This window comes from Loxodonta africana, chromosome 2 (assembly GCF_030014295.1).
Source record: "Loxodonta africana isolate mLoxAfr1 chromosome 2, mLoxAfr1.hap2, whole genome shotgun sequence".
Classification (NCBI taxonomy): domain Eukaryota; kingdom Metazoa; phylum Chordata; class Mammalia; order Proboscidea; family Elephantidae; genus Loxodonta; species Loxodonta africana.
Window position 1 is genome coordinate 51876317 of NC_087343.1, and position 13708 is coordinate 51890024.

A 13708-nucleotide genomic window follows, 5' to 3' on the forward strand; every position below is an offset into this window, starting at 1 on the left:
CAGGAATTGATGGAATAGCAATTGAGATTTTCAACAAATGGATGTAAAGCTGGAAGCGCTCACTCGTCTATGCGAGAAATATAGAAGACAGCTACCCGGCCAATGGAGTGGAAGATATTCGTATATGTGCACATTCCAAAGAAAGATGATTCAATGGAATGCAGAAGTTATGGAAAAACTTTAATATCACATGCAAATAAAATTTTGCTAAAGATAATTCTAATTGAAAAGCGGTTGCAGCAGTATATTGACAGGGAACTGACAGAAATTCAGGCTGGATACAGAAGAGGACATGGAACCAGGGATATCATCACTGATGTCAGATGGATCTTGTCTGAAAACAGAATACCAGAAAGATGTTTACCTGTGTTTTATTGACTATGCAAAGGTGTCTGATTGCATGGATCATAACAAATTATGTATAACATTGCAAAGAAAAAGAATTATAAAACACTTAATTGTGTTTATGCAGAACCTGTACATAGAACAAGAGGCTGTCACTCTAAGAGAACAAGGGGATACTCCTTGGTTTAAAATCAGGAAAAGTGTACATCAAGCTTGTATTTTTTTCACTGTACTTATTCGGTGTGGTGCAGGACTGGGCAGTGTTTTGTTCTATGGTACATGGGGTCACTATGAGTTGGAATTGACTCAATGGCACCTAACAACAAAAGCATTTGATCTGTATGCTGAATAAATAATCTGAGAAGCTGTACTACATGAAGAAGCCCACAGAATCAGTATCGAAGGAAGACTTATTAACAACCTGCAATATGCATATGACACAACCTTGCTTGGAAAAGACTTTAAGTTGTTTAACTAGTATAAATGAAAAGGACTTGCAGCACTTACTGATGAAGATCAAAGACTACAGACTTCATCATGGATTACACATTAACATAAAGAAAACCAAAATCCTCACAACTGGACCGATAAGAAACATCGTGATAAAGAAAGAAAATATTGAAGTTGTCAAGGATTTCATTTTACTTAAAGCCACAATCAACACCCATGGGAGTAGCAGTCAAGAAATCAAATGACATATTGCATTGGGCACATCTGCTGCAAAAGACCTCTATAAAGTGTTAAAAAGTGGTGTCACTTCCAGGACAAAGGTATACTTGACTCAAACCATGGTGTTTTCAGTTGCCTCGTATCACGTGAAAGTTGGACAATGAATAAGGAAAACTGAAGAGGAATTGATGCCTTTGAATTCTGGTGTTGGCAAAGCATATTGAATATACCAGGGACTTCCAAAAGAATGAACAAATCTGTCTTGGAGGAAGTACAACCAGAATGCTCCTTAGAAGCAAAGATGGCAAGACTATTTCTCACATACTTTGGCTATGTTATCATGAGGGATCAGACCCTGGAGAAGGACATCATGCTTGGTAAAGTACATGGTCATCGAAAAAGAGGAAGACCCTCAACCAGAGGGACTGACACAGTGGCTTCAACAATGGGCTGAAACATAGCAACAACTCTGAGGATGGCACAGGACCAGGCAGTGTTCTGCTCTGTTGTACATAGGGTTGCTATGAGTTGCAACCAACTCAAGAGCACCTAACAACAGCTAACAATTTCGTGAATATGGTTGTAAGAGCCAAAATGAAAGGTATGTCTGTGGATGTTTGTTAGACCTAATTTCTTTTCCATTGGATATCAGTATAAATTACAGTGTAGCAAGAGAAGGAGTAGCTCAAGAAAAATGCACATGATAAATAAAAATTTTCTTGTTATTCCTGATTTTTCATTACATGGAGAATATTCAGCACAGAAGAATACTTCCCACTTAAAAATGCAGTGTCTTAGGGTTTATGCTTATACTCTTGTTCTGTCAGTTTTTTACAGTTCCTTGCTGACATTTTATGCTGGAATACTAATTCTAGAATGGATCATTAGTTTTATTTTACTGTCTTTTGACTTCATCATTATCCATGATACTGTCTCTTAGACAGCTGTGTCTCCAGGCTATGGCCTCTCTTTCCCTGCCTTCAAACCCTGCCCTCTAGGCCTTTGAGAACCCAACCTAGGTCAGGGATCTTGAGCTTCTGTCTTTCAGGGAAGAAGGTTTGGATTTCAAACAAATTTTGTGATCCAGCAAATAGATAAGGAAAAGCACAATTAATAGATTTTTTTTTTAAACAAAGGACATATTGCTTTCTTTCCTTAATACTAGAAATATGTTGAATTATGTTTCATAAAGCAAAATGGTTTATACATTCTCATTTAATTGAAGAGTCTGTAGGAAAAATAAGCTGATAGATAGCACTTAGCTACTTTTATTGCCCAAATCCTTAACTGTTATATTATGGCTTTTCAAACAAAACAAAACAAACAAAAAAACAGTGTAAGTGATAGTGAATGCAGAAATTTAGGAACTGTTATAAATGGTAAAAGAAGCCTTGGTGGTGCAATGGTTAAACGTGCAGTTACTAACCGAAAGGTTAGTGGTGGAACCCACCAGCCGCTCCTCTGAGAGATGTGGCAGTCTGCTTCAGTAAAGCTTACAGCCTTGGAAACCCGATGGGCAGTTCTACTCTGTCCTATAGGGTTGTTATGAGTTGGAATCGACTTAACAGCAGCAGGTATAAATGGTAAAGATTTTAGCTGAAATAAAAAATATTGAGTTGTTTAACCAACATACACTAAATGTACTAGGAACTTCCTGAAAATTTCAAAATACAGACAAAATGGCCCTTGTTCTTAAGGAGCTTTCAAGAAAAAAAGAGGGGAAAACAAACATCACATAAGGCAGAATAAGATACGTAGCCTACCAGAGTTAAAAACTACCTTAAATGGGAGTTTGAGAAAAGAGAAATCAGTTGCACACCAGCAGATTAAAGAAGGTAAAATTAAAAAGGTAATATTTGTCAACCTGTAAGAGACTTTTCTGGAAAACACATGTATGCTAGTAATGATGCAAGGGTGAAAAATTAGAACTGATTTTTGCAAAACAGCAGGTTGCACATTTTGGCTGTAGGCCACAATGAAAGGAAAGCTAGATATGTAGGTTGGATTAGAGCACAAAGGGCTGGAATATGAGCCTAAGTAGTCTATGTTTAATTTAATTTGTATGAAAAGACTGAATGTTTTTGAGCAGAGAAATGACCAGCTCATGTACATAAAAGAAGATTATCTTGGTAAAAGTGTTTAAAATTTTTTTTTTTAAGAAAGTGATCATAGGCTAAAAGGCAAACCAAGGAGGTAGTGCAACTATTCCATGTGAGAGGAATATGGTTAGGGTGATGGGAGTAGGAATGGAAACCAGAGCGTGTGTTTGAGAGATATTGCCAAAGTGAAGTGATAGCATTTGGTGATTGATTGAATATATACAGCAAACACTAAATTTTTGTATTCCTGATAAGTTCAGAGAATGACTGAAAAATTGAAAGAAAAATAGACTTCAAAAAATAATTGAATTAGTGATAGAAAATACTGCTTTTGTTACATAACTTACAATATAGATGAGGCCACCAAAAGGCCCCGGTGTAGTCTTCACAGAAGCAACTATGTGCATATACTACATCAGAATTTAGAGAGGAGGTCAGAGTTCAGGACAATAAAATCATGACAAGATATAGGCTACCAGGGACTAGCATGTGATTTATAAGTAAACAGGGCTGATGGCAGGAACTTAGAAATTAAATTTATAGAAGTCTGAGATGAAATATAAAAAAGAGTGAACTCAGGGAGAGGCAGCTCAATCATGGTTCTGTGTTAATGAACCTGAAGAAGAAATTAAAAACGTGTATTTTATCAGGTGTATAAAAAGTACCGCCAACATATCAAAGACCAAAGATTTGATGATTAAAATGTCATTGAAACCTTAAACAATGAATTAATTTTAATCAGGAAGTGGAGGTCAAAACACATTGCAAAGGTAGATAATGATTACACAGTACTATTTTGAGAAGATTGTTAATAAAAGAAAGCAGTGCTAGCAGAGCAGTGTAAAGAACATGAGGAGTCAAGAAAATGGTCCTTTGGTTACAGGTGATCTAAGCATCTACTGGGTATAGAGAAAACTGCTAGGGTGGGATGGAAAGAAGATGCAAGGCAAAGAAGTGATTATTGTTGTTGCAATGTGTTTTACTGAGATAATAAAAAATGAATGGACTTGCTCTCAGTCAGTCTAAAGGATGAAAAGGTAGTAAATATACTGAAAATTCTTGAAGTAGAGAGGAAAAAAGTTGAAGAAGCTCATGTTGCTCCAAACTTAGCAAAATAGTTGTTAGGATTATATTCTAGAGACTAATTCAGGATCTCAGTCAATGGTTAGGACAGTTGTCATGGAGAATGGCACAGAATCCTTAGAACAATGACAGAAGTGCTAGGAGTCTGTAGGTACGCTAAGAATTGGGACTTTGAATTTGTTGAGTTCATCATGAACAGGGTTTCAAAGCTTGACTTGATAATATTGGTCAGAACTAGAGTGAAGGAAGAAAAAGCCAGTATTGGGTGTAGAAGCTGCAGAGCACGGGGAAGCGCGGAATCCCACGGTACAGGAAGAGTGTTAAGTGGCTGGCCACGGGGACTAGTCTGTGGTGGGGACCAGTCTGTGGTGGGGATCAGTCTGTGGTGGGGGTCCAGGAGATGGTCAGGGACAATAAAGATGGGTGGGAGGATAGGAATCAAAGAGAATATTAAGAAACTCCCTCAGTAAGCATGAAGGAGTACAAGATCAAAAATGGAAAAGGAGGCTACATAATGAATTGTGAGCCAGGGACATAGAAACTAGAATAGTTTCAATAATTATATCTAGAAGAACAAATTTCAAAAGTTTTAAAAAATAATTAAATGTCTGACTATGGGAGAAAAATTAGAGGGGGAAAAATACGTCTTCATACTTATTTCTGACTTTTCTTCTGAGTAGTAGTGTCATGGAATATGGATTCCACAATACAGATTCGAGGATTTAGCATGGAAAGAAAAAGCAAACAATGATTGAGTAACATGGAGACTGAGGACTATAAATCTTACCTCTCTCAGAGGATCATTGAGTTCATTGAGAATATTTTCCTCATCAAAGATTTTGCCTTGGTATCTGTGTTCATAGTAATCATGGATCTTCTGACGCATATCAGCTGGTAACTTATGGAATGACATGTATTGTTCCACTTGCTTATACTGTAAGGAAAGGAAAATAGAAATTAGAAAACATGGTTAGCCGATCTGAGAAATCACCATTACTTTGTGGTGTAATAATTAATAATGTTTGTATCTGTAACACAAAAGCAAAGAAATCCTATTCTGCATTACTTTGTCATGTACTGTGTTGTATAAGACATTTTATTTAGGTAAACATTTCCTGTAAAGATTGAAGATGTTCCTGAGAAGAGGCACAAGTAGGGTGAGAGTAATTTTGGGTAGTTATAAAAAGGGGTTTTGATCTAAAACTTTGGAGCAAAATATCAGAGCCTAATTACATTTGAATCTAGAGGCGGAAGGCTTGGCAGTCATGTGCAAGTTACACTCATGAAAACAACAGAGATTTCCTGTAGAAGTAAGAGAATATATCAGGCCTCCATGTAATTTTACAGCTGAAAGTAATGTAGACATAGAGGTTCATTAAATTCAAGTAGTTTTTAAACTGGAATGTTTATAAAATCACCTGGGGTGATGGTTGCTTGTTGGGAATGCAGATTTTTCAGTTCCAACCACAGAGATTGATTACTTTCATGTTTCTGTCTTGTTATAGTCACACACTCACTCGCATGCACACATACACACACGCACTTTTTAAATTAAATAATATCTTTGTAATCAAACAGGAGCAAGGAGATTACCTGGGAGAGAAAGGTTAGAATCTCAGGCCTCAGACCAGACCTGCAGAATCATATTCTGCATCTTAAACGTTCCCCAAGTGGCTCATTTGCGAATTAAAGTTTGAGAAGCATTGCCTAGGTGTTCCTAATGCTGGTGATAATGAGGCCACACTTAAAAAAAAAAAAATAGATGTAACTGAGTACAACTAAAAAAGTAGGTAATAAAATTGGATAAAGATACTGGAATAAGATCCTTCCCTTAAAATCGAACATATTCAATACACTATTGGGCCCTAGTGGCTCCGTGGTTAAGAACTATGGCTGCTAGCCAAAAGTCAGCAGTTCGAATCCACCAGCTGCTCCTTGGAAACCCTACTCTGTCCTATAGGGTCCCTATGAGTCAGAATGAACTCAAGGACAATGTGTTTTTTTTTTTGATATACTATTATATAGAAGGAAACCTTGGTAGCGTAGTGGTTAAGAACTATGGCTGCTAATCAAAAGATCGACAGTTTGAATCCACCAGGCACTCCTTGGAAACTCTATGGGTCAGTTCTACTCTGTCCTGTAGGGTCGCTATGAGTCAGAATTGACTCGATGGCAACTGGTTTGGGTTTTATTATTATTATCCCTGATGGCACAGTGGCTAAGTTCTTGGCTGCTTACCGGAAGGTTTTGGTTTGAACCCACCAGCTACTCTGTGGGAGAAAGATGTGGCAGTCTGCTTCCCTGAAGATTTACAGCCTTGGTAACCCTATGGAGCAATTTCTACTCTGTCCTATAGGGTCGCTATGAGTCCAAATGGACTCAACAGCAGTGGGTTCAGTTTTTTCATTGATGTTATCTAGAAAAATTTTCTGAAATCTTTTCCTGATAACAGAGATCTGACTAGAAGATCCAAGACTCTTGACTCCTTATCCATAAGTACTGGAATTGTAGTTGGTAACTGATAAGAGCTATATCTAACAAGCGACAGGAAATACTGTGTTGTATTCAGTTATATGTTTTCCTCACACATAAAATTAAAATATTGTGGACAATCTCTTTTGGAGACACTAAAAAAATACCACTTTGGAATAAGACTTGCTTTATTTGTTCACCAGACTATGCCCTAAAACATTTAAAGCCTGTATACCTATATATATCTCTCTGAATCAACTTGACTGTGATACGACATTTTTAATTTAGGCACCAATGCTATGACTTCTATTGTGTGTAAGTGGCTTCTAATATGTACTTGAGAAGGACTGAGTTCATTTTTTCTGGAGAGATCAGAAGCTGAATGCCTGCCTAACATCGATTTGCTTTGGCAGCCCTCTCCTAGAGACTGAAGATTAGGTTACCTGGCTCCTCATGCAGCTGGCCCATAAGATTGAAGCTTCAGTTGCTTTCTCTACAAGACTACCGTGTACAGTTGGATTTAGAGCTGGCCTGGAAAAGCTCTGTCTTTGTCCCTGGAGACACTTACACATCTGGCTTTTACTCTTGGTCAAGAAAAGGGCAGTAAGATTTTTGATGTACTGTTTCGGGTCTGAAATTCCCTTGATCACCCCCAAGGCTAGCTTCTGCACTGATGATTTGCAACTGGCCTACTTGACTTGGCAAACCTGGCTTGACTATTTAAAGAGACATTGAGAGCTTTTTCAATAACTCTGCTAAAGCCAAGATTCTTTGCATAGATCTTGATAGTTTAATCCAGAGATTCTGCATGGTCTAAGTGCTCACATATTGGGCCCATGGGGATCTCATGCTGTGGAATGTCTGCATTTTCTTTCTCTTGCTGCGCCGTATCCTTTGCCTTTAAATAAAAGTCTCAGGTGAGTATACTTTGAGGAATCTGGTGATTCCTGTCAAATATCCAAACTTGGGAAAATGATACAACAGCTTCAGTCAATAGGACTGCACATGTTGACAGTCATTGGCATGCATTGATAGATCAATTCTGGTCAAATAAAGAATCCAACTTTCTTGAGAACCAGTAGGTATCAGGTTGTCTTTGCTTACCTTTTTCAACATACTGCTTGCCCCAAACACTGATTGGAGTGGTGATAATCTTTAACCCTAACCAGCATATTGAACTCTAGATTTTATCTAGACATAGTAGTTAGGTGACTACTTCCTGTAAAGAACTGAGCAGGCTGAAGTGTATCAAACCACCAGTAACACATGGGAACATCTACAAATGCACATTCGCAGTCTTCACCCTAGATCTACTGATTCAGAGACTCTCCATGTGGGACCCAAAAGTCTGTGTTTTAATAGGCCGCCACACACTAAAGTTTCAGAACCACTGCTATTTGCCATATACTGTTTTATCTTAGGACACAAAAAATAAAGTTTGGATGAGAGTGAGAGAAAGAAAAAAATTCCGTTTTTGACAAGTTAAGATGCCTGTGGCACATCCTAGTGCTTATACATAGGTCAGGCACTCAGTGGAGAAACTGTGTTCCTCATCATCGACTAAGAGATCTGTAAGGGAGGATGTGTCAAACAAGAGCAGGCAGGAGTGAAACCCATATTTAAAAGGCAGCTAGATCATGGAAGTTGGTTAAGTTAAGAGTACTGGCGTTAACCATCAAGAAGTGAAAGCAGAACCAGACAAATATTATTAGTGGAATCCAAAGTCTCAAGGGGCTTGTGGCCAAAATAATTATATTCTAAGAAAAGAGGTAGTGGGCAGTGGCCAATGAATTTGGAAATTAGGTTGCAAACTTTGTAAGGACAGGACACTTTTTCAAAACAGGAACTACTCATCTTTTTGCCTTTGTACCCTCACTTATGTCCCCAAATCTTCTCACTATTTTTCTCGTATTTGTGTCACTAGTGTTATTTCTTTTTTTGATCTCCTTTGAAATTGTATGCCAGGTATTTACAAGTTTATTTCATGTTCACAGAATTCTAGACAGTGTCCCAGATGAAGTAACAATTTCTCTCCCTCACTTCTACTTTCTAACTTTTGTCGTCTATACTTTTACAATGTTATAATCTTGTGCCTGCAATTGAGCCTTCCAAACCTTGTTAATGTTGAATCTAAAGCTAAAATCCTATAAAAGGTTCACATTACTGTGACTGTGTGAATAGCATTACCGCCACAATGTCACGCAGGCCATTTCATGCCATTTCCTTTTGTTATCTGGAAATTTTAATCACATTCATTTCTTGTACAATTTGTTTTTAAGTTTCATTCCCCCCACTCCCCATCTCATAGATATCTATTGAGTTTTCTTCAGATACTTTCTGTAGGATCCTGAATCCTCCTTTCAAATCTATACTAGCTTCTCTCGAGGCCTGTTGCACAGATGACTTCCTGGGATTTTCCTTTATACCATTCCTGGTTGGGTTCATTGTTCCTGTATTTCATGCTTCTCTTTTGGCTATTTTTGAAACAATTTCAATAAGCAACTAAGAAAGATTATTTGAGATACAAATTTTCTGAATCTCTGTCTGGAAATGTTTTATGTCTGAAAATGTCTCTATTAAACCCTAAAACTAGACTAATAACTGGAGCACATACGGAATTCTAGGTTGAACCTCTCAAGTTGGATGTTGAGTCTTTTGGATTCAATCCCCTTTGCTAGACATTGATCTACATTTTATTTATCATTTATTTCAAATATCTTTTCTGCAGTTTTGCCTGTAATCTAGATTTTTCCCCTAAACTTCTAAGAAATATTTTTTATTTCAAATCTCTTCCTTTCTTTCAACCTTTTATTTGCATAGTTATAATATTCTTAGTTCAAAACTTATATGAGATTTTTTTAGAATGATTTTAAAGTACTTTTTTATTCCATGAGATACCTGGATTAAGAAATGTTCGTTGGATTTAGCTTCAGTAAATTTTTTGGTGTCCTTGTCACAAACAATTCATTGGAAGGTATGTGCGCGTGGGGAGTGAGTAATTAAAAATATTACAATATTTTGAGAGTGAATGGGAGTCATAAGTGGAAATAATAAGTGAAACCATCTCTCTGACATATTCTGGCTATGAAGGGAGAGCTAGACTAATAATTGGAGGAATCAAGAAATACGGCAAATGTAAGCAATTCCAACAACTCTAAAGAAAACATTTTATCACATTTTTGTTGCTTTTATATTCATGATATCCTTACTAGAGATTGAATCACCCTTATTTTTACCCCATTCCTTCATTCTAATTCTCAATATATCACCAAGTGATGTAAATTCTACCTGGCAGTTTTTTTTTCCACTTCCTTGCATTCCCATTATTACGTTCAAGTAAAAACTACATTTATCTCTCCTGAACTCACTGTCCAGCTTCCTAACTACATTCCCTTTATGTATTTGTATATACCTTCATCCAACTCCAATTCATTTTCCAAAACCCAGACACAGTTCTTTTAAAAACTGAACCTTATTGTCACTCTCTTGTTTAAAGTCTTTTAGCAGCTTCCCCTTTCCTTCAGCATAAAGCCTAACTTCCTTGGCTTGAAGACTACATGGTCTTCTCATGCTTTATCTTTTACATTCTTCCTTTCTTTTTCACTATACTCTGGTGTATTTCTTTCATATTCTTAACCACACCCTGGTCTCTGAATGCTGAGACTTGGACCATAATGTTTCCTCTATCTGGAATACTCTTACAGTGCATAATTTTATTATAATTGTTTATCATTAAGAGAACATTTACTAAATACAAGAGATTCTGAACTATTTATCCTATTGCAATTAACTGAATTAATCTGATCTTTCTACCACTTACGTCAGTTTGACATACTGAGGTGGCTTTCATGTTGCTATGATCCTGGAAGCTATGCTTCCAGTATCTGAAATATCAGCAGGGTCATCCATGGTACATTAGGTTTAAATAGAGCTTCCAGACTAAGACAGACTAGGAATAAAGACCTAGAGATCTACTTCTGAAAATTAACCAATGAAAACCCTATAGACCATAATAGAATCTTGTCTGATATAGTTCTGGAAGATGAGCCTCCTAGGTTGGAAGGCACTCAAAATACACAGTGATCATAACAATGGACTCAAGAATACCAACAATCTTGGAGACGGCATAGGACCAGGCAACATTTCGTTTTGCTGTACATGGGGTTGCCATGAGTCAGAGCTGACTTGACTGCAACTAACAACAGCAATAACGACAGCAATCTGATCTTTAAAGAATTTGCAATATCTGCCTGAATCTGTGTTTCTGCCTTGACATCAAACCCAGGCCAAAATAGGAGGAAAGCATGGATTAGAAAATAGAAACTATGTTATTACAATTTTAACAACGTTTATAACAATTAGGAAGAAGAGAAGATAATCAAAACATGTACAAAGACTATGAATTTTGATATTAAATAATGAAATATTTATTTAATTGCCAGTATCTCCTATGCCTTAAGACATCAAATATTTCCATCAAGATTTTGAAATTTTGTCAATTTCTTTAAGCTTGATTTAATTCAATAGGGTAGGGCATTTTTTAGAACTGTTGTTGTTGTTAGGTGCCTTTGAGTTTGTTTCCACTCACAGCAACCATATGTACAATAGAACGAAATACTGCCTGGTCCTGTGCTATCCTCACAATTGTTGTTATGCTTGAGACCATTGTTGCAGCCACTGTGTCAATCCATCTCACTGAGGGTCTTCCTCCTTTTCGCCAACCTTCTACTTTACCAAGCATGATGTCCTTCTCCAGGGACTGATCCCTCTTGATAACATGTCCAAAGTATGTGAAATGAAGTCTTGCCATTCTTGCTTGTAAGGAGTGCTCTGGCTGTTACTTCTTCCTAGACAGATTCATTCATTTTTCTTGCACTCTGTGGTATATTCAATGTCCTTCACCCACACCATAATTAATAGGCGTCAATTCTTCTTTGGTCTTCCCTATTCATTGCTCAGCTCTTGCACGCATACGAGGCTACTGGAAAAGCCATGGCTTTGGGTAAGGTGCATCCTAGCCTGCAAGGTAACATGTTTCCTTTTTAACACTTTAAAGAGGTCTTTTGTAGCAGATTTGCCCAATGCAATGAGTCATTTGATCTCTTGAGTGTTGCTTCCATGGGTGTTGATTGTGGATCCAAGTAAAATGAAATCCTAGATAATTTCAATCTTTTCTCTGTTTATCATGATGTTACTTATCAGTCCAGCTGTGAAGATTTTTGTTTTCTTCATGATGAGGTGTAATCCATACTGAATGCTGTGGTCTTTGATTTTCATCAGTAAGTGCTTCAAGTCGTCTTCACTTTCGGCAAGCAAGGTTGTGTCATCTGCATGACATGTTCTTCTTTATATAGTCCAGCTTCTTGGGTTATTTGCTCAGCATACAGGGTTGTATCCTTTCACCATATGTATTCAATCTGTATGCTGAGTAAATATTTTCCCCATAGAACATTTCACTACTGCAACTCATGGCTTGAATTTTTCTACAGTTCTTTCAGCTTGAGAAATGCCAAGTGTGTTCTTCTCTTTTGGCTTTCTAACTCCAGGTCTTCGCACGTTTCATCATAATACTTTACTTTGTCTTCTCCAGCCACCTTTTCAAATCTTCTATTCAGCTTTTACTTCATCATTTCTTTGGTTTGCTTTAGCTACTCTGTGTTCAAGAGCAAGTTTCAGGGTCTCTTCTAACATTCATTTTGGTCTTTTCTTTCTTCCCTGTCTTTTAAGTGACTTTTTGCCTTCTTCATGTATTGATGTCCTTGATGTCATTCCACAACTTGTCTGGTCTTTGGCCATTAGTGTTCAATGTGTCAAATCTATTCTTGAGATAGTCTGTAAATTCAGGTGGGATATACCTAAGTTTGTACTTTTGCTCTTGTGGACTTGTTCTAATTTTCCTCAACTTCAACATGAACTTGCATATCAGCAATTAATGGTCCGTTCCACAGTCAGCCCATGGCCTTGTTCTGACTGATGATATAGAGCTTTTCCATAGTCTCCTTCCACAGACGTAGTCAATTTGATTCCTGTTTATTCCACCTGGTGAGGTCCACATGTTTAGTTCCCATTTATGTTATTAAAAAAAGGTATTTCCAATGAATAAGTAGTTGGTCTTGCAAAATTCTATGATGTGATCTCTGGCATCATTTCTATCACCAAGGCCATATTTTCCAACTACCCATCCTTCTTCTTTGTTTCCAACTTTCACATTCCAATCACCAGTAATTATCAATGCATCCTGATTGTATGTTCGATCAATTTCAGACTGCAGAAGTTGGTAAACATCTTCAATTTCTTCATCTTTTTCCTTAGCGGTTGGTACACAAATATGAATAACAGTCAAATTAACTGGTCTTCCTTGTGGGCTTATGGATATTATCCTACCACTGACAGCATTGTAAAAAAAAAAAAAAATTTTTTTTTTTTTTTTTTTTTTTATAAATCTTAAAATGTTCTTTCTGAAGATGAATGCAATCTCATTTCTCTTCAATTTTTTTACTGCCAGCATAGTAGGTCGCATCATTGTCTGATTCAATATGGCCAATACCAGTCCATTTCAGGTCACTAATGCCTAGGATACCAATGTTTATGCATTCCATTTTATTTGTGATGATTTTCAATTTTCTCAGATTCACAATTCATACATTCCACTTTCTGATTATTAATGGATGTTTGTAGCTGTTTCTTCTCATTTTGAGTCATGCCACATCAGCAAATGAAGGTCCTGAAAGCTTGGCTCCATCAACATCATTGAGGTTCACTCTACTTTGAGTGCTTTCCAACCTAAGGAGCTCATCTTCCGACAGTATGTCAGACAGTGTTCTGTTGTTATTCATAAGGTTTTCATTGCCTAATTTTTTTTCGGAGGTGGAAATCTAGGCCCTTCTTCCTAGACTTCATCTGGAAGCTCAGCTGAAACTTGTCCACATCGGTAACTCTGCTGATACTTGAATACTGGTGGCTTAGCTTCCAGCATCACAGCACACACATGCCCTCACAGTACCACAAACTGGCAGACATGTGGAGAGTATTAAAGAATA

At 37.2% G+C, this 13708-nt stretch overlaps 1 protein-coding gene across 1 annotated transcript in view; it reads right to left on the bottom strand.

Annotated features, from left to right (window-relative positions):
* HCN1 (hyperpolarization activated cyclic nucleotide gated potassium channel 1) overlaps window positions 1-13708 on the bottom strand; it is a 489521-nt gene that overhangs the window by 109154 nt on the left and 366659 nt on the right. The window contains exon 5 of the mRNA XM_064271833.1: window positions 4984-5130. Coding sequence (XP_064127903.1) covers window positions 4984-5130 — 147 coding nt within the window. The remainder of the gene's footprint in view (window positions 1-4983; window positions 5131-13708) is intronic.